The 22,153-nt window shown below is 40.5% G+C and overlaps 1 protein-coding gene across 1 annotated transcript in view; it reads right to left on the minus strand.

Annotated features, from left to right (window-relative positions):
- Nucleotides 1-1,429: 1,429 nt before the first annotated feature.
- NDFIP1 (Nedd4 family interacting protein 1) overlaps nt 1,430-22,153 on the minus strand; it is a 32,051-nt gene continuing 11,327 nt past the window's right edge. The window contains exons 2-8 of the mRNA XM_005302846.5: nt 19,531-19,618; nt 16,577-16,707; nt 15,395-15,482; nt 13,684-13,808; nt 11,362-11,428; nt 7,224-7,329; nt 1,430-2,426 (exon numbers count right to left, since the gene is read on the minus strand). Of these exons, the coding sequence (XP_005302903.1) occupies nt 7,226-7,329; nt 11,362-11,428; nt 13,684-13,808; nt 15,395-15,482; nt 16,577-16,707; nt 19,531-19,618 (603 nt within the window). The 3' untranslated portion in view covers nt 1,430-2,426; nt 7,224-7,225. The remainder of the gene's footprint in view (nt 2,427-7,223; nt 7,330-11,361; nt 11,429-13,683; nt 13,809-15,394; nt 15,483-16,576; nt 16,708-19,530; nt 19,619-22,153) is intronic.

The raw sequence follows: 22,153 nt of genomic DNA on the forward strand, positions 1-22,153 counted from the left end.
CTGTTCCTCTTGCATTTCTGTGCATGTTACTTCCATTTAATAGGAGCTGTATGTATAGGGTTAGCAAGATTAACCTAAGCCCTTGATCAGAATGCAATTTTATCTAAAGAAAAAGACAGAGGAAAACACAGCGGTGTGGCATAAAGCTCTTATAGGCATAAGTTTGGGATGGCTGCATTACTGAGTGAGCTATACAGGTCATCCCAAATATGTGCCAATAAAGCCTCACCATCATGTATTCTGCATATGCCATGGCATGAGATAGAGGACATTACAACTGTCACTGGGGCAGAAGTGAATACTCAACTTAGGCTTCAAGCCGCTATCCTTTTTTGTGGGGGGAGTGAGGGGGGGGGAGGAAGGAAGATAGTCTACATTCAAGGAAAAATATATTTTTATGCAAGGTTGATATAAAAAAAACATGCCTGCTATTTAAACTTGCTCAAGAATTTAGAATATTGGGAGTCCTAGGGTGATGAACTAATGGGCAAGGGAAGAGGCCAAAGGTGTGCGATAAATTAAATTTAATCACACAACTGTCAGCACCACCTGTGTGGTATAAAATGGTTTAACTGCCATAAGATTTGCTTCTTAACCTCAAAATAATTATTTGAACTTGGAATTTAGAGAAACCAGTGTGGAACTCCATTTAACAACAACAGATCCTTCAAGCCCAACCATTCACCCATTTTTACAGAATATTCCCCCCACATCCTTATATGCCCCTCACCCCCAAAAAAACTAATGATTCCTTAAACTATAACTGATATCTTAAACGAGTAATTGAACATCTTGGGCAAGTCTTTGGCCACCAAATGAACGGAAACAGGAATGCAAAATATTCCAGTTCTCTGAATATACAACACCAAATAAGGCCCAAACGTCAAGAGAATAAACATGAGGCTAATCTACCAAGTTTGGGCAAATGTGAATTCGAGTTCTCTAATGCTGCAGATATTACTTTGCAGGGTAAACTTAATTCTTCCTGCTGCAAATGTGTATACTTATTCCTATTTAAAAAGGAAGGCTCTGTGTAACCTGCACAGATCTTTGTAAGTTCAACTGCTCATTTGTCACAACTGTATAATCATGAAGACTATGAATAAATCATTTGACAAACAGATAGAGTTATACATTCTAGACTAGCAAAAACAATTTAAAATTGTTCATATAACCACTCGTTTCGAAACTGCCAGAAGGATAGCTAGTATTTGTACATTGCCTGAAGGACTTGATAAACTGTTTATATAAAGGGAGAAAGACCTTGAATTTCAGGAAATAGATGTGTAGAAAACTTTCTTCTAGCAGAAAATAAAGTTCCATTTCTACCACACTGGTTTGCAAGACATTAAATAGATGGTATGGGCAGCTGATATCCAGATCCCAATAAAGTTCATTTTCTAAATTAAACACTTGTCTACAGCAAAAATTGCTACATAAGTGACATTTATTAATGTTCTGCTATATTTACAGTTTTAACATAGTAAAACTCCAAAGTGAATTACCACTTGGCAGAAAGCACGAAAGTGCACATTAAATCTACACTTATAATGCATCATAGTTTTTGCTAACACAAATTATAAAAGCAAGAATTACAGGTATGTTAGGGATCATCTCAAAAGTCCCAAAGCCAACAACAAAAAAATGATGACCTCTCTTTTGCAAGGTCAAATTTTTTTTACACAAAGTTGCGTTATGATCTTTGAGCTTTACACTACCAGTATATATTGCGGAAATCCCTATATAGTCCAAAAAGTATGCAGTATGAAAGTAAAATATACTGCAAGATTTAGAAGAGACTATTAAAAAAACCAATACTGGTGCCACCTTCAAAATAATACTTTCCCCCCAATTATGCCATAAAGAATCTATTGTGCACACTGATTTTACTTTCAGGTATAGAGACAGCACAGTTTTAGATTTAACAGCAGATAGATATGTGCAAAAATGTAGTCATAACAAAACAGTCTTCTAAACTTTTGAGAACACCCCTTCAAAATAGCCAGCATTATACATATTTTACACTAAAATATTGGATTCCAGAATCATTGTTAAGATGGAGAATGAAATAAAGCAAGACTGCCCCCTACTGGCTACAGGGGCATAGCTCATGCTATACTACAAATACTATATAAGGCATTATTAGTACACCACAGACTTGACTGCAATAGCTTTTTCAAACATTAGCCCACTAATGATTCAATGATTACAGAATTCTGCATTAACTATTAAAATTTTACACCTAGAAACAAATAGAAAGAAATGCTTCTCTTTTTCAACAGTACTTTTATTTATTTATTTATTTATTTTAAAGCAGGTGATTATTTTTTCTTCTGTGTTCAGAGTCTTGATTCACTTCCTGCAGGTGTCCTGTTACTTCTTGAGGGAGAATTCATTAACGCAGGAAGACATTTGCCAGAAAACATCTGTCAGAGAAGGATATTGAATATTGAAACTATAGTTAGATGGTTATTTTGGTTAAGAGAAGGATGTAGTTCATAAAGAGTGCAGGATGTTGGAAGACATATGACATGCATCTGAGCACAGTTACAAGATTATAGCGATGGTACAATTACACAGTAGTTTTCTGCCTATTTGACAATTTTAGAGTTCAAACCCCTTTAGAACATAAAGCAACAGAAAAAGGAAGACAACGGGCCAGATTCTGCTCTTGGTTATGCTGGTGTAAATCCATAACAACATCACTCAAGGCATTGGAGTTAACCTGTATTTGAATAATGGCAGAGCAAACTTTAACCCCATGTTTGGTTTGATTTGTTTGCGCCCCTAATATGGCTACATGCTAGCAAACATATGGGATATAGGAGAAGCCAAACCTCCTAAACTCTCTATCCTGATTACTCGGGCTGGGATGTTTTTGCACCAAGGATAAAGTATGAAACTAGTACACCTACAGTGTAGTTTGTATCTTCTGCTTGGATACTGATTTGCCCTGCCAACTGCATGCAGTCATATACCAGGAAGATTTCCAGCAGTGATAGATAACATGACCCATTAGAACACAGTATTTAAATAGCATATGCCAAGCTTTCAGCCAGGTTCATTTTACTGTTAACTACTTTTGGCTTGCACAAAGCACCCTCCCCAGTCCCTCAGAAAACTAAAACCAACAATCACCGTCCTAACAGTGATAGGTTCCAGAGCGTTCTGTGCACTTCTGTCACTCACTAACAGCGGATGGGATTTTATCCAAGAACAGCTCTGTTCATTTTTTTTTTTTTTTTTAAAGTGATACACACTGGCTTGTAATTCAAGTTAACTAAAAGCTGTATCCTCAGAAAATCCCCACTCCAAGTTCACAAGCCACTTGCAAGCTATGATCCTTGGGCCTCTTCTGGAAGCCTGAGCCATGCTTTGGAATCTTCTACCCTCTCCTCATTCCGTGTCCTCACAAGGTCAATCAGTACAGGCATATGTGGAGAAGGTTCTGACATGCTGGATTCCATCACCAAATTTAAATGATCTAATTCTAAAAGGATCTGTTTTTTAAGGAAAAGTAAACAGAGAAAATGTAACACTAACTTCTTCATAAGGTTCCCAATACATAGGTAGTGATTCTTTCCACCACCTACCTTCAATATTACTACGAATAGTGTATTTATAATATCCCCTCTTTATTAAGCTCAGCATGTCTGGCTCTCATCAATGGTGTTATGATGTGGGTGGAGTGCACTAGCAAGCAAATGCTAATTAGAAGTAATATTTTCGTTTCTTCAGTGGTCAGCATTTTTCACAGCTATTGATTCTCGGAGACTTTAAGGGCATTTTAAAAACAAAACATGTGAAAAGTCTTCTTTGAATTATGTCTACTTCCGCTCTCTCAGAAGGAGAAGTGACACAAGGGCAACTGGAAGAGCTGGTGTTTTGTTCCTACAAAGCACCTACACAGACCACAGAGGCACAGCAGATGTAGAAACCCCAGTGAGATATGTGCAGCTACAGCAGCTGCATGGGGACTGATCAAATATGTGCTATAATGTTTTTTAGACATATGCAATGCAGTCCAAATAGCTGACTTACACAAGTCAGTCTTTGGTATTATTGCTATGGACAAATTAGCCTCTATTTCATCCTTAAAACGGCATGTTTAGAGAAGGATGGGGGTATATTCCCGGGGCTATGGGGAGAGTGAAGAGGGTAGAAAGAACTTTTTTGTTGCTTTGATTTACTCGCTGGCGGTTTGTGTATATCCAGATAGGATTTCTGTTGTTGCTGGATGATCATTATTATGCTGTTATAAGGCTTTCAGGGCACCTACAGTTCTTTGTATAGTTTGTTTTAAATCTAAATAAATAAAACAGATGTGGTTTAACACAGGAAAATCCAACATTTTAGGGTCACAAAATCCTTTAATAAAACTTTTTGTCTTCTCTGTAGTCAAATGTACACCTCACATATAATTATATTCAATTTGAACAAGACAAAGAATCTGAAAGGACTGTCAAAGAGAACTCACATTTCAGTATATATAGCATATACATGCTTGTCAGAACTGAATAGTCTGTGTTGATTACACAACAGTCGTCCGCTCCGGCACAGCTAGTATAATTAGATAATATTTATGGGTAACTTTATAAATTTGACTCTTCTCCACAGCATGCACAAGCTTTGCCATACATGAGATGTCTCAGTCAAAGAGGAGTAAAAGGTCATAATCGGGGGTTCTCAAACTGGGGGTCGGGACCGCTCAGGGGGTCGCGAGCTGTCAGCCTCCACCTCAACCCCGCTTTGCTTCCAGCATTTATAATGGTGTTTAATATATTAAAAAGTGTTTTTAATTTATAAGGGGGGGGTCACACGCAGAGGCTTCCTATGTGAAAGGGGTCACCAGTACAAAAGTTTGAGAATCACTGGTCAGAACCATTCTGATAAGGACTCTAGGCCCCTTCATATAGTTTTTTTTTAAATTAGGTTCTCTATGCTATGAAGACAAATAAGCCAAACACAAACAGTGATAACAAGCTTCTGTACATAGGAACAGTTCCAACAGACAACACTCTCACATGAATCAAATTCCCACCCTCCTTGTAAAGAGCAGGCAATACTCAGATCTGGTTCTGCCAATTAAAATTTTAACTTACATACCTAATCTTCACTGTTAATTATGGTCTTGTTCTCAGCCTCCATAACATCTATCCCAAGAATCTCCTTTTAGTATGTATCAGAGGGGTAACTGTGTTAGTCTGGATCTGTAAAAAGCAACAGAGAGTCCTGTGGCACCTTTAAGACTAACAGATGTATTAGTGTACATCTGTTAGTCTTAAAGGTGCCACAGGACTCTCTGCTGCTTTTAGTATATATGTATCTCAATTCCTTTCTTAGCAAAACAAACCAGACTTTTGGTGACTAGCTACAATTAATATATGGCAATATAGATGTTCTTACAATATACGCCTTCTTTCTAGATACAAATATGGAATGAAGTTAAGACTACCCTTCTCAAAACTTCTGCATTAAAGAATCAGGAGAATGAGATCACCACCATGTAGTGCTTGTTCTAGATACTAGAACCAAATGTATGAATTTAATGTTAACCTCTAATATCCTCTAACTTTCATAATAAATAATTTTTAGATATATAATCAAGTTTTTTAAATTGTGAGAAGGTAGGTAGGGAAATAGCAGCTTCCCTTCACTGGCACCAGAAAAAGTAAAAGAGGAATCTGATTTGAGGAAGGATGCTATAGTGATACCAGAAGTGTTTTGAAATGCTTCTCTTCAATATTTCACATTATTGGTTTATCTGAAGAGTCCAACAGAGTGAAGTTTAGGGCATGTGGAAACATCAAGGCCTAAATTTTCATAGTGCCTAGTGTTTCTGGATGCCCAACTTGAGACATCTTAAAGAAGCCTGATTCAGAAAGTGCTGAGGACCTACACTTTGAAAGACAAGCCCCTTTAATGTGTCTCAGGTTGGGCACCCAAAAATGTAGGCACAAAATCACTACTTGCATTTCAAAACAAAGGCTTCAAGGTCTATGCTACCAGGAACCAAGCAACTCGTATAAGAAATGAAGAGTCAAGTCACTTGAAGAGCAAGAAGACCAGAATACCAGTTGCTGGGACCAGAAATAGCTTTAGCATTCAAGTATTAAATACATGGCTGTACAACCAGTAACAATGTGAATTTAAGAGGGGTTCAGAGGTTACCACAAACCCTAAGAAGGGGAAAACCCAAACAACCAACCCATCACATAGTAATTTCTTTTTATAGCATTTTCAGGTTCAGTTTAATAAAGCAGAACCATTTGCAATGTGTGTGGTTCCTGCCTAGTGAAGAGACAATGGAACACGAAAACAAAGCCTTGGTTTTGAGAGCCAAACAATTTAATGACACCTGATTTAAAGTTTTGTGTTTCTACTATTGCCCTGGTTACAACTGCTTCAGCTCTGTCCTGGGGAAAACTAGCTTCACGGAGCATCTGGGAAGCAACTTCTTTCTTACAGGGATTTTTTTCTGCCTCAAGAGAAAGAAAGTTAATGCTAGCCATTATCTATTGTATGAAGGAAATGCGCTAAACAAGCTGAACTACTTTAGCCTCCATCAAGGTCCCACCAAGATTTCAGCAAAGGACAAGAACAAGACAAGTTAATGTGCAGCCTAAAAGTGGGTGAATTTTAGATGTTTAAAAAAACAAAACAAAAAAAAACCCCTTAAAATTATTCAGGTACTACAATTAGTTAAAGGCATGTTGGAGTGGCTTTCAGAGTTTCTCCCAGACCTTGGCAGAGAATGAGTTATACAGAAAACCCTGGGCTGGTTCTGGGCCATAAGCCAAAGATATTGCTATATGCCTCTGCTCAGGCTTGGTCTGTGACCTTAACTCATGTTGAAGGTATGCCACATGTTTCAAGCGCATTACTAGTTCTTAAAATCACATCCTCCAGGGTGCACAAGTGTACCAAGTCATAGGGATCTGTTCTGGTATTTCAAATCTTGGAATCTAAGGCATCTAAAATTCCCTTCATCAAATTCTGGAACAGATACTTGATACTTCAAATTAAACTCCTGCTGTGTTGTCATAGGGAAGCTGGACTAAGAAGTATGTACAGTAGCTGGTAGCCCAGGAAATAAAATATCAGCCACTGACTTTGGCCTATGAAATTATAGCAGAGCAGACCCAGCCTAAAGAAATTGCCCAGTAAAATAAAACAAAAACAAAAAACAGCAAAAAAACCCTCAAAAAGTGTATAAGATTTACCTTTAGTAAATAAAGAGAACTCTGGTCCTGGGGAGAGTGGAAAATGTATCCGGCATCTTCCGAACCTTTGCATAATTGATAAATCCTCTGAGAAACAGCAGAAAGCCTAAGTGGGGAAAAAACCACATTTGTTCACTTAAGAAACAAAATCTATATAATTTCCAATGTTTTCTTCTCTACTTAGGAAAAGGAGACAGTCCATCTCAGAATGTCTTACAGAGCAGGCCTCTGATTCTTAGCACTTAGGGCATTTAACTGAATATAGACTTGTTTCTGGACTATGATATTAAAGCTTTGGATTTCCATATTAATGATCAACAAGAAAGTTTATTTTAAGGGTAAACCTAATTACCAAGAAGTTAGTTTACAAATCTGGAAGTCAGCTAAAGAAATCTAAGGGTATGTCTTCACTTACTGGAGGGTCCGGCGGCAGGCAATCGATGTTCTGGGATCGATCCCGGAAGTGCTCGCCGTCGACGCCGGTACTCCCGCTCGGCGAGAGGAGTACGCGGCATCGACGCGGGAGCCTCCCTGCCGCGTCTGGACCCGCGGAAAGTTCGGACTAAGGTACTTTGAATTCAGCTACGTTATTAACGTAGCTGAATTTGCGTACCTTAGTCCGAAGTGGAGGGTTAGTGGGGACCAGGCCTTCATTGCTGATCAGGATGAATGCTTTAGTGATCAAGCCAATCTAGAAAAGGTAGTAACTCAAATAAATGAGGAATAGTTTTATGAAATTTAGTCATGTTTCTTGGAAATTTATGATTATGTCACTAAAGATCCGGTATCATTTTCTCTGACAAATTCAGTACAATTCTGCTGCAATCTTTTTACAGTTGATTTTTGCTGGTTCCTGGGAGTGTTTCCTACGACACATTTTACCTAATTTAAGAATCTTGGCTTGTTCTGAGTTGCTTGTACTAGGTTAGCAATTCTCAAACTGTGGGTCGGGACCTCAAAGTGGGTCACGACCCCCTTTAAATGGGGTCACCAGGGCTGGCTTAGACTTGCTGGGGCCCGGAGCTGAAGCTCGAGCCCCACTGCCCAGGGCTGGCTTTAGGCCGATTCCGTTGAATCGGGCCCCGCGCCTAAGAGGGCCCCACGCCCAGTGGTGAGCTGGAGCCAGTTCCCAAGCTCCGGCAGCTGTCCGCCCCACCCCTGGCCCCAGCTCACCTCCCCCTCCTCCCCTGAACGTTCTGCCCCCCCTTCTCCTCCCCCTCCCCTGCTTCCCGCGAATCAGATGTTTGTGCGGGAAGCCTGGGAGGGTTCAGAAACACGCGACGGCTTCGCAAGTTAAGCTGCGGCAGGGGAGCGCGAGAAGGGCTGCAGGGAGGCGCGGCGCAGCCCATTCCGGCTCCGGCCCAGCGATGGCGGCGCAGCCCCAGCCCCGTCCCGGGCCCCGGCCCCAGTGTGGGTAAGTGGCATGGTAAGAGACCGGGGCCGGGGGATGTTTTGGATAAGGCAGGGGCAGGGAGTCCCACGGACAGGGAGTGGGTGGGGGGGTTGGATCGGGCAGAGGTTCTGGGGGTGTGGTCAGGGGATGGGGGGGGAGAGGTTGGGTAGGCTTGGGAGTTCTGGGGGTCTGTCGGGGTGGTGGTGGATGGGCTCGGGACACTCAGGGGACAGGGAGCAGGGCGAGTTGGGTAGGAGGTGGGGTCCTGGAGGGCAGTTAGGGTGTGGGGGTCTTGGGAAGGAGTGGTCAGGGGACAAGGAGCAGGGGGGTGTTGATGGGTTGTGGTTTCTGAGGGGGGCAGTCAGGGGCAGGACATGGGTGGGGGTCAGGGGGGAGGCGCTGTACTCACCGGGCGGTTCCCTACTGGGTCTTCAGCAGCGGGTCCTTCAGTACTGCAGAAAACTTGGAGTGAAGACCCGGAGCGCCGCCGGGTGAGTCATCCCTGCTGGGGCCCCGTCGAATCGGGCCCCGAACTTCCTAAAGCCGGCCCTCTGGGGCCGAAGCCAAAGCCCAAGGGCTTCAGCCCTGGACAGCACGGCTCGGGTTGCAGGCCCCTGACGAGGGGCTGAAGCCCTTGAGCTTCAGCTTTGGCCCCTCTGCCCGGAGCAGTGCGGCTCAAGCTATGTCTTGTGTGTCCCCGCCCTCCCAGACAGTGGGGCTTGGGCGGGCTCAGTCTTCAGTCCCCTCTCCTGGGGTCATGAAGTAATTTTTGTTGTCAGAAGGGGGTCACGGTGCAATGAAGTTTGAGAACCCCTGTACTAAGTAAAGGAATTCTGCCATCTAGTGGTGGACTTAGTTTGTTGCACATAAAGGAGGTAGACCATTATTTAGTACTTAGGTAGCACTTTCCGTCTGATGCTCTCAAAAACTGTGTAAGTATTGATGAACTAAGCTTCCTACAGTGAAAGGATAAAAAATAATTGTAGTAACATCAGAAGTGTGCATTGTGGAACCAGAAACCTTATTGTCTGTCATGTTGCTGCTTATTTTGTGTGTTTATATGTAGATTATAACAAGGAGTCTGGTGGCACCTTAAAGACTAACAGATTTATTTGGGCATAAGCTTTCGTGAGTAAAAACCTCACTTCGGTTGCATCCGAAGAAGTGAGGTTTTTACTCACGAAAGCTTATGCCCAAATAAATCTGTTAGTCTTTAAGGTGCCACCAGACTCCTTGTTGTTTTTGTAGATACAGACTAACACGGCTACCCCCTGATATGTAGATTATATATCTCTTCTACATATGATTGGGATTTCTAGAGTAAGAGTGTTATAGAAAAGAGATTATTATTACTAATATATATTTGGTTGTGATACTTTTTTCTATACTTAACCTTATAGAAAATAAAGGCATTTTATTAAAATATTACAAATTAGAAATAAGATGCCCCAGTCCCCAAATACACCATTTTTGATGGGGTCTCTTTCTTGAGTAGGGAGTTTGCAGGATCAAGGTCCAGAACAAAGTCTTTGAAATGGAAAGTTGAAAACTGTGATACAAGAGATTTATCTTATTTATCTTATGCACCATTGAAAGAACAGACCCAGTAAGTTTCTGAATTGAATTACTTTTGAGATAGATTTCAGTAGACGATTAAAGGGAAAAAATATATATTAAAAATATTACTCATTTTCCCAACATGACAAACAACAATAAGATTTCTGGTTCCACACTACACACTTCTGATGTTATTACAATTATTTTTTCTCCTTTCACTGCAGGAGGTTTAGTTCATCAATACTTCTTCCAGTTTTTGAGAGCATCAGAAGGAAAATGTTATCTAAGTACTAAATAATATTCTTTTACCTCCTTTGTGTGCAACAAATTAAGTCACCGCTTGATGGCAGAATTCTTTTATCTAGTACAAGCAACTCAAAACATGCCAAGATTCTTCAATTAGGTAAAAATGTGTCGTAGGCAACACTCTAGGAACCAACAAAAATCAACTGCAAAAAGATGCAGCAGAATTATACTGAATATGTCTGGGGAGACTTTGGGGTGGTCTTTTCAGGCAACAGGTTGCCTTAGAAAGGTGGTCTTTTGTACCAGTTTCACTGTACTATCATTTTTATTCTTCCACATAGGTAGATTTACAGCTAAATATTAGCCACAGAGTCAAAGAACAGAATTGCTGAGTATCAGCTGGCTACAACTCCAGGAGGCATATTTGGAACAGTGACATGCATTACAGATTGATACTACAAACTTAAGTATCACTTGGTACCCATGTAACTGGTGTTTTGGTGCAGCAAAGTTGATCTACATATTTGTAGAAAATTGATTTCTCAAAGGGCCCACCAGTCCTCATGATGGTCCCAAGAGTGTCTGAGACTCAGTATAGGATTTAGAACAAATCACAGTCTACTTGCATTTTAATCACTTGAGTGCCATAGTCCAGTGATTCAATTCCTAGCAGCTACTGTCAGTGTGAGGAAGTGCTGCTCTCTGATTTTCTTACTCTTTTTTGGTGAGAGGAGGTGTATGCTCTTTTGCTCCTTAATTTTTTGATGACAGTAGAGGAATTTAAATACACACACACCAATCTAGAAGACATTCACTACCAGAATAAAATCATTTAAAAAAGATAACATTTTGGCCGTACACCTTTAAACATCTGGTAACGAATACAACAACACTTGTCTCTAAAAGACTTTTTGCATAACTTCAAATGTTATAAGGACTTACCTAATACAAGGAAAACCCACCAGAGCCAGTACTGACCATCAAAGTAACCAGGGAAATAGGTTGAGAACTAAAAAAAAACAAACAGAAATTATAACACTTGATACTTTCTGGGCCCAATCCTGCTCCCACTGATGTCAGTGGTAGCCAGACTGGGCCCTCTATGGCCTTGTCTACACTGGAGGCAGCATGTAGAATATGTGTATCCACAAGCCACAGTGAAAAGCAGGCTGCATCCACACTGTAGTGTGTAGTCACATGGGACAGTGAAAGGCTCTAGCAGTGGGATACTACACTGCTTAAAATAGCAGTGTAGACGGGGAGGCATTTCTTGGAAGCGTAGAGGGCTATCCAGGGTATATACCTTAAGGTTCTGGTGCACCTTTACTCTTCTTGCCTAAGCAGTGCCTCACCATCTACACTCTAACTTTATACCTGTGCTACGGAGGCATGCGGTATATGTACTCCACACACCGCCATAAGCATAGACATAGCCTTACTGTAAGAGAAGCACAAGTTACAAATCCCGATTATTAAAAACTGCTCCACTGTGACCAAAAAGATGTATACAAGACAGTTCAACACTCACTAATACCTCTCCTGAGATCAGCTAGTAGGGAGACACTGCTGAATGACAGCTCTTCCCCTTCTCCCTCACCCACCTGCTGCCTAACAGCCTCTGCCAATTTTGGAAGCAAAAGTAGTAACCCCTGCTAACTACACTTCAAGGTTGGATGATGTAACAAAACAGCAGTGATGCCGAAGTTAAGCTCTTGTAGGTATGAGGAATCCTCAGACTTGAAAATCTGTTACTGGGAAAACTGCTTCCTATTAAATGAAAAGTGCCCTTGGTGCTGATATAATTATAGAATCCAATTTCATTATGTTGTCAGTGGTAGATTATTAACTTGATTTTTCATTTTTTTAAAGTTTAAATCAGAAGAAGGATAAGTTAGAAAAACTAGATACTAAGGCTGAAATCAAATTCACAGTTAAGGCTGCCAGTCTCTCTCACTTCATTTTCTTATTATCTCAGGAAATGGCACTTAGGTCTTCTGTATGAGACACCTATAGTACCTAAGCACTGTACAATGGAGACAGTTATCTCACTAGATGTCATATTTGCAGGATCTGAGTCCTGGCACAAAAGGATTAAGGATAAAGTGATGACCTTAACTCTGAATCTCTTTGCTTTTGGTCTTCAGAGCCTATTTTTTTATTGGTTTCCCTTGCACAACATCTGCCTGCAATTTTTCTAGTCACAGGCTGCACACATGACATGTTTGCTTGGACAGAAATTGCTTTGACATTTTCACAAAGATATAGCTTTATAATTTTTCATTCCTTTCCCCATTAAAAGCCTTTGCTTTCCTGACCTGCTTTATTTTCACATAGAAGATTTTTTTTTACTTCAAGAATAAAACATCTGGGGTAGATGGTATCTCTTTTAAACAAATATTGCTTAACATACAGCTACATATTACACAAGCTGCTTTACTTAATAAGAAAGAGACACTTATAAAAATGCAGCACTCCTCTGGCACATTATTCTTATTTATTACAATAACAAGGACCATCCTACCATCCCAGAGCAGTGTCACGTTACCAGCTCTCTTCAACCTCTAGACAGTCTATAACAGCCCCCATTCCCAAAGCACACTGCTAGATGTGCCACAGCAGGCAAGTTTACTGTTTCAGATGAGAATAAAGCAAGCAGAAAGAGTTATTTAAAAATCACACCTGGATCGAAACAGTCCCCAAGGAACTTTTGTGATGGTCAAGGAAACAAACAAGCTAATCTTCAAAAAGGAACTGCTGAAGGATTTAGGGCAAATTTCACTCTTGGCATGAAGAGTCAGCACAAAGCCCTCTATGCCTCACATTAGCCTTACTGTGAGTTGCCTGAGGGGAGCAGCCATGCAGAGAGGCCTTATATCCCCTGTATGCTGTGGGGGGTCCGCTCCACACCGCCCTGAACAAGTCAGAGAGCAGAGGTCTTTGTGGAAGCTGAAATGTCAGACTGAGTGGTGCCACCAGTGGGTGTGGAGTGGCAGCAGCTACTCATGTGGGTTGGGGCACTAGCCACAGATGCATTGTACCCCTGCTCGTGGGGTGGGAAAGGACAGGATTCTTCCCCTTCCAAAACACTCTGCTTAGTGCACAGTACAAAGCCCAATAACCCAGGCTTTTGCAGGTGCAAGTTTTGCCAGGCAAAAAAGCTATTTAATTGTGAACTGAGATGAGCCACTTATTAAGCAATGTAGCAAATACACAGAGGCCTTATGTTTGTCTGGGCTGCCTTTTTGTTTTTTTGCACTAACTTACCCTGACAATCAGGATCCACTTAATGAGAGACAGACCAAACCCTGAAATGGCCCCATATCGTCCTGCAGCTGAAGTGGTCAGACAGAAGGACAAGAAAAATCCAATCCAGTTGAAGAGGAAAGCCACTGAGAAAGCAAAGGGAAAGCAATAGGTCAAAATGGCTGGAAGCTGAAGCTAGACAAATTCAGACTAGAAATAAGGCGTAAAAAATTAACACTGAGATTAATTAACTACTGGAACAATTTACAATTGGATTCTCAATCACTGACAATTTAAAAATCAATATTGGATGTTTTTCTAAAACATCTGTTCTAGGAATTATTTTGGGGAAGTTGTATGGCATGTGCTATAGAAGAGCCTAGCTGCTCACAGTGGTCCTCTCTGGCCTTGGAATCTATGCATCTATTAAGAGCCTCTTCATATTTTTAGGCTGTCTTCTTCTCGTGTCTGTCCACCACACATCACAGTTTTTTCCAGTGTTGGGCACATGTGTAGCCCTGCCGAGATCTTCCGCAGTACATGGTTCCTCGAGGAGCCAGCAGACTAACAGATGTTCCATTGTTTGTGTTTCACCGCAGTCACATATATGTGGGTCACTGGAACAGCCTCACTTCCACATACTGACTTTTGACCTGCCCACTCTTGTTCGGAGGCAATTTAAACTTCACACAAGTTGTTGCAAGTGAAATGAGTGTTGGCTTCAACCAGGGTTTGCCCACAAATCTTTATGAACAGCAGACAAACTTAGATTTAATATCTGACCCTCTGTGCATTCTGAGCTGCAAAACCCTACATCCCCCCTTTTAACTCAGACTAAGAGAAAATGCCTCATGACAATTTAGCTACACTATATTTCCAGTGCTTTCATGCTCTTCACATACAAACGCAGAGACAACTGGTACTAGCCCTTTCCTAAAATACTGAGAGCTACTTCACTTTTAATATTAATCCATTACCAACTAAACTCAATTTTTAAGAGTTCAAACAGAGTATGGGTTTGCCCCCCAAAAATAAAAAATATATATAGTTCCAGAAGTTTGACTGAACCAAATAAATACTAGTTTCCATAAAGAGCAGAGATGTTTTAGGATTTCTCAATGACATGGTCAGCAGCATACTATGTGAATGAACAGCCTTGGAACTCCTGATCATCCATTCAGTTTATGCAGCCTCTTGTTTGGGTGGTGGGGGAGGGGAGGGGGTGTAGGACGAGACAGCATTCACCATACTTGAGCACGCTCTAGTGGTACATTATGGAATGGCAGGAGTCTCTACTGCTATTACCCTACAGCTAGAAATTTTGGTTTGCATTATGGGAGATATATAAGGCAAGAGTTGGTTTAATAGTGAATGAAGAGGTGCATCTCCACATTCTTGTCACTGCCTTGTGGAGGTGAACAGCTCTTCACAACATGTTATTAATGAGGTTTATAGGGAGCAACAGAAACAGATATTGGGGGATGAGCTTTAGTGAAAAAAAGAAGAAGAAGAAGGGGATGGGATTTGTTTGTAATGAAACCCTAGACTAACTTGGAGAGTTTGATACCTGCCTGAATGGTAGATCATTTCTAGAGGAGGAAGGGAAATTTTTTCCTTCCCAGAATTTCGTACTGGCATATCTAGTTTTTCCAGCTCTACGTCACGTACATGAAAAGGTTAACTTCTTCTTGTCTGGACTGAGGAAAGGTTCAAGGTTCTATTGGGTACTTACTGAAGAATGTTAGCATGAAGATGCCATCATTTCCTATCCTCAGCTGGTCAGTATCATCAAAATCATCCCGTGCCACAAAGTCATCCTCCTAAAAGTGAAGAGAGAACAGGGAATGGAGGGAGGTCAGGTTTAATGCAATCAAAGTCATACGGCAAGCCTGAGGTTATGAGTTTACACAAGATTTTACGGGAAAGGACTATCAACTTGCAGAGATCACAAAGCTCACATTGCAAGGGTACAGAATATCTTTTCATTCAAGAAAAAACTCCTTAAAGACAACAACAACATTTCTGCATCTAAGACTTCTCCCCTTTGTACCTGAACAATTGCTAAAGATAATATAAGACATGAAATACTGACTTGTCAGGTGAGATTCCCTCTTTTAGGTAGCCCCCCCCGAAAACAAATAAGGATACTCCCAATACTGACCTCACAATTTATCTCCCTGTCTTTGTCTTTGACCTCTGAAGCTTTGCCAACTCCCGTTTCATAACAATGAATTTGAACTACAGGAACTCACTCAAAAATTGGGTGCTGACAGATCTTCTGATGGGAGGTACTTTGGAAGTACAAATTAGTAAGTCATAAGATAAACAGCGAAGCTACACATGTAGCCTATATCAGCTTGCCAAATTAATCAGTACTGCATGCACTAGTGCAGGGGTAGGCAACCTATGGCATGTGTGCCGAAGGTGGAACACAAGCTGATTTTCAGTGGCACTCACACTGCCTGGATCCTGGCCGCCAGTCCGGGGAGCTCTGCATTTTAATTTAATTTTAAATGAAGCCTCTTAAACATTTTAAAAACCTTATTTCCTTTAGATACAACAATAGTTTAGTTATATATTATAGACCTATAGAAAGAGACCTTCTAAAAACGTTACAATGTATTACTGGCACGCAAAACCTTAAATTAGAGTGAATAAATGAAGACTCAGCACATCACTTCTGAAAGGTTGCCGACCCCTGCACTAGTGTTATTGACATGTCTTACATCATGCCAGTGGACCAGACAAAAAGTTTTTCAAAAAAATATTGTAGAACACTGAAAAAAAAAAACAAAAAAAAAAACCCGAGAAAAAATAAATCAAGATTTTGATTAACAAAGTATTTAAGTTAATTCAGTTATATAAATTCTACAAATGGACCTTTAGGGACATTCAGCACACAAAGTGAACTTACTCTTCCAGGAACCAAGGGAATGGTAGCTTCAGCCTTACTTCGCTCCGCTTCATCGTAACTAGGCAATGTTGTGGCCACATTGTAAGAAGGGGGCTTGGGAAACCCTGATTCGTCTTTGTAGTCAAAATATTCTGCAAAGAGAGAGTTTACATGAATTGTAGGATATAATGTGCCTCTGACGCTGGATATAAGCAGCTCTATAACTGGCAAAGAAAACAAAGTACGAAGAAGATCATGATTTTAAAATTACCATGTATTCTTTGGTGAAAGACTGTAATTTAAACTCACATGTATTGAACTATAATGCCATAATAAAGAAAACATTAAAGCAAATTTGAGACCTACAGTAGGATACTAACAGACTTTCAGAAGGGGAAGGGAATTCACCCTAAATAAATTAGTATGACAGTCATCTTGATCTAGACAAGGAAAAGCAAGAAAAGTTGAAACCTTGTTAGAAACATATGCACACTATGATACCACATACAGATATTCTTGAGCTTTTTAAGGACTGAAACATAAGAGTTCCACAACAGATACAGAGTATGAACAAGACCACTTTATCGAGGGTGCACAAAGGCACCTCCCAATCTAGAGCAACAGAGACAGGAACACATGCTGTGCCTCCCCTGATTTCAGTAAGAGACAGAGAAAGATATATTTTCAAATTTCAAATGGTTTTGATGAGTAAAAGAAGAATCCCCATAAGGTATTCAGCCAAAGGTGGCCAGTTTGTCTGAAAAAGACCCCAGTTTCCTTTCGAATGTCTATTTACTCCTTTGAGCAGTATAAATTGGGACAGGGAGGGGAGGTTACCACAATGATGGGGCTATCTTTAATCTTCTCCTTTTTCCCCCCTCCCACCTTGGTTTCCATATTCTACCTTTATGCATCTGATGTGCCTGATTCTCAAATGTGATTCTGACTTTTTATTAAGAAAATGTGGGTGGGGAAAAAAAATCAGGATCTAGATTATGACCAGCATGAATGTGATAGCTCCTCTGAAAAGTATTATTGGCTTTTAACTCAGGTATGATCATGCAGAAAAGGTAGCTTCCTCATGGGCACTCTCCTTAGAAGGTTTAACCAGTCTCCATTCCCATTTTTACCAAGAGATTATCATGTCCATGATCATAATTATCTATATAATGAAAATGATATAATGAATGCTAGTCCAAACCTTCACATAGTGCAGAATATGTAGTTTTGGTGCATGCATATTACATCTGTGTTGCATACACATCTATTTACAGGTGCCAATTCAAGATGCTGATTACAATCTAGAAAGTTAGAAATCATAGGACTGAAAGGGAACTTGAGAGGTCATCTGATCCAGTCCCCTGCACTCATGGCAGGACTAAGTATTATCTAGACCATCCCTGACTGGTGTTTGTTTAATCTGTTCTTTAAAATCTCCAATGGTTGAGATTTCACAACCTCCCTAGTCAATTTCTTTCAGGGTGCTTAACTACCCTGAAAGTTAAGAAATTTTTCCTAATGTCCAACCTAAACCGCCCTTGCTGCAATTTAAGCCCATTGCTTCTTGTCCTATCCTCAGCGGTTAAGGAGAACAATTTTTCTCCCTCCTCCTTATAACAACCTTTTATGTACTTGAAAACTTATGTCCACTCTCGGTCTTCTTGGTTTGGGACTTGGCTACCTTAAATACTGCCTTTACACCTATACCCAGGTGTGACAGCAGACATCAACTGGCTTTTACCAAGTCCCTAGATGTGAACTCAAGGTCTGGAGGAAGGGTGTTTTCAGGCCTGGTCTACACTGTGGAGGAGGGAAGGGGGAAAATCGATCTAAGTTACGCAATTTCAGCTACGTGAATAACGAAGCTGAAGTCGACGTACTTAGACCTACTCATCGCGGTGTCTTCACTGCGGTGAGTCAACTGCTGCTGCTCCCCTGTCGACTCTGCCTGCGCCTCTCGTGTCGGTGGAGTACAGGAGTCAACGGGAGAGCGCCTTGGGATCGATTTATCGTGTCTAGACTAGACGCGATAAATCGACCCCCGCTGGATCGATCACTGCCCACTGATCCGGTGGGTAGTGTAGACATACCCTCAGAGGCAAATCTCTGTCTGTGGAAACTACTCCCTGGAGTAAGCACCAAAAGATTGAATTTGTTAGAACAAAAGTGCAAGGTTCATGTTTTGGGGCAACATTTTATCAAATGGGTCTGAACAAAGGCATTTTTTCTAACTTTTCTGATATCTTCATTTTAAACTGATGTTTGCTTTATCAGATATGTGTTCTGATGCCACAAAACACATACTGGCTAAGTTACTGAAAAAAATATAAGCATAGCCTCTTAACGGGTCTATTTCTACTGGATTTCTGCTCTAATTAGCAGAGAGTAAGAAGACTGCCATGTTATATCTGAGTTGAGCTCTCTTCCAAGCTTTCAGCTCCAGCCACTTTTTTTTTTCTATAGTTGCAGATGACGAGTATTTAAAACATTGTAATGCATTCAAGCATTGTTAATCTACAGTATCATAAAAGCATTTGTATATACTTCACAAGACAAAAATTCAGCATAATGACCAAGAAAGAAGCCCTGAAAAAGGACAGTAAAGTAAAAGAACCAGTAAAGATACCATTAAAGATCACTGGGAGAAGCAGATATTATTCAAATACCAGATCATTACAGACCACAAATCCTCACTGCACTACCATTTTCACCTTCTTCTGTATGCTAAGAGCGCTGTAGAAAGTAACTTGAGCACCATTTTATGGAGATGACATCAGTTGATTGCCACCAAGGCATGTTTTCTTTCAAACCACAAATAACCACAATCTCTTTGGATCAGGTCCCATACTTCCCAGTCTTAATAGATGCTGCAATGTCAAACAGCAGTGAGCATATTATAGAAAAAGAAACAACTAAAGGGATGGGAAAGAAAAACAAGAAAAAAACAACATTTATTTCCTTGCTGTTCATTTTACCTGCATTCTCCCCAGAAATGCTGCTGTAAGGTGGAGGGGCATCGTTCACAGTATGTTCAGTCTCTCCAGGCTCTTCCTCATTCTGCAACTGAACAGAATCATTTACATTTTAATAGGGCTGAAGAAAAAGGACAAATAAATCGGACTCCCCCATAACACAGAAAATTACACAATCATGGTGTCCTGGTCAAAATCCAGTTGGGTTAGTTACATTCTGCCTACCTAAATTACCCCTGCACTTTCAGGTGCATATGGCAATCTCTTCTTGTCTTAAACTGTTGTACAGAAATGCAGTGCACTGTTAAACACTTGACACATTTCACTTCAGAGGTAGCCAAAGTAATCCCATTGGTAGATTTTAATCAACGTGCCAGTTATGATAAGTTTGTATGCTAAGTCATATTTCTACATTTCTGGTTCCAGACTGCTACAGCACATCCATGTGTATTTACTGTTGTGCCTTTCCACTTCCCCAGCACTAATTTAAAAGCTATCAGGTCATGCTAATTGTGACAAGACCAAATTGCACTTGTTTTCATAAAAAGAGGAAATGGTAGGAGACATTCAGTCAAAATCTCCATTACCATCTGTGGCTTTGCTAAGAAAACTGGTGCTCAGCTGAGTTATGCAAAATAAACTGTTTATCAGTCAGTCATGCTGTGGATAAGAGGGAATCCAGTGGTAAGATTTGTAACTGTACACTCTGTTTTGGATTAATACACACACACAGTATAAATTGGCATATAGCTTTTCATATATACAGTATGTGACTTGTATTATGCAGAGTTTGCAAACATTCTTTGATCATAAAAGCTGGCAATACTGGGTTAGGTATGTCCAAAGAAGAGTGTATCAGCTATCATCTAGCTACTTCACTCTTTCTATTGCACATCACTGAAACAACAACAACAACAACACACACACACACACACTTGCATAACAAATAGACTCTCAGATTTAGAAAGATTTCTTGGGTCTGAACCACTTTCCTACATCTGGAGAGAGAGAGATTTTTTTAAAAAATCATAATTAAATGACAGTAACACTGCAAATGGCAATTCTTTTCTTAATATCTTCCTGGACTACCCTTCATGCATAATAATGCTAATATCCTTGAAGCCATCTGAGACATTTTTCTTCCTTTTCTCTACTGAGACACTTATGACCTCTTTTCACTATTGCAGGGGTAGGCAACCTATGGCACGCGTGCCGAAGGCAGCACACAAGCTGATTTTCAGTGGCACTCACACTGCCTGGGTCCTGGCCGCCAGTCCGGGGAGCTCTGCATTTTAATTTAATTTTAAATGAAGCCTCTGAAACATTTTAAAAACCTTATTTACTTTAGATACAAAATAGTTTAGTTATATATTACAGACCTATAGAAAGAGACCTTCTAAAAACGTTACAATGTATTACTGGCACGCAAAACCTTAAATTAGAGTGAATAAATGAAGACTCGGCACACCACTTCTGAAAGGTTGCCGACCCCTGCACTATAGTATCTAACTGCCTCCCAAGTACTTAAAAACAAAATTTTCTCTCTCTTCCTCTTCAGCCTGCAGAAGTAACAGATCTATTACTTTTAGGGATGAGTTTCTGTTTTAGTTGCACATATGTGAAGTCCTTGAAGGTCTTGTTTTACATGAGCTTGGTCTATATCTTGTGTTCAGTATGTATCTTTTGTTGTTCATACAGTCAACAGCTAAGGCTCAAACTGCATCCATACTGCTTCTGAAAGTCAACCTCAAAAACTTTCCGAAGAGACGTGGCCAAGATGGCGGAAGTCGAACAGAAGAAGAAACGTACCTCAAAAACTTTAAGGACCACATATTCAAGTAATGTATGTGTGCAGTTAATGCATGTGTGCATTGCAAACATTTGTGTGTCTAGATTACTTGAAAATCAGGCCCTAGAAGTTTGCTAGAAAATATGTGGGGGTCAGATTAAAAAAAAAAAAAAAGTTAAATGGACAAATCACATGCCTAATTCAGTTGTAAAATTATCATGATTGCATACACAACAGGTAATTGTGCATGCAAATGGCTAATTAGGTACAATATAAAGTCTCCCTAAATTCCTCAAATCTTCATTCTGGAGATGAATTACCAACTCCACAAGCCTCCAAAATTGCCATTATTCTGACACAGTGGCTTTCAACTAACAAGTCTCCCTTTTCTGTACCAGGATCCCCTCCACTTCCACTGAGATCACCCTCCCCTTCTAGCTAGGATACCACTCATTTACCAATATGGGCACACTGGTAGCAATTTAGGCTATGTCTACATTTACTAGATCAGCTACAATCAATGCAGCGGTGTCAATTTAGCAGGTCTAGTGAAGACCCACTAAGTCGATGGGAAAGCGCTCCCCGAGTAAGGTAAGTCGGCAGGACAGCATCTCCCGTGGACACAGGGTAGTATAGACACTGTGGTAAATCAATCTGACAGTGCCTTACTTGGTGACTTTGGGCAAGTTCCTTTTCTCTGTTTGTTTGTTTTCCCATCAGGCTACTAAAAATTGCTCACAACAGGAGAATTCTGATGTAAGCACAACGTGACTTAAGTCAGAACAGTCTCCTGCTCTAACTACTACACCATACTCCCCTCCCCCATCTAATCTTAAA

The sequence above is a fragment of the Chrysemys picta genome, chromosome 8 (genome assembly GCF_011386835.1).
Source record: "Chrysemys picta bellii isolate R12L10 chromosome 8, ASM1138683v2, whole genome shotgun sequence".
NCBI lineage: Eukaryota > Metazoa > Chordata > Testudines > Emydidae > Chrysemys > Chrysemys picta.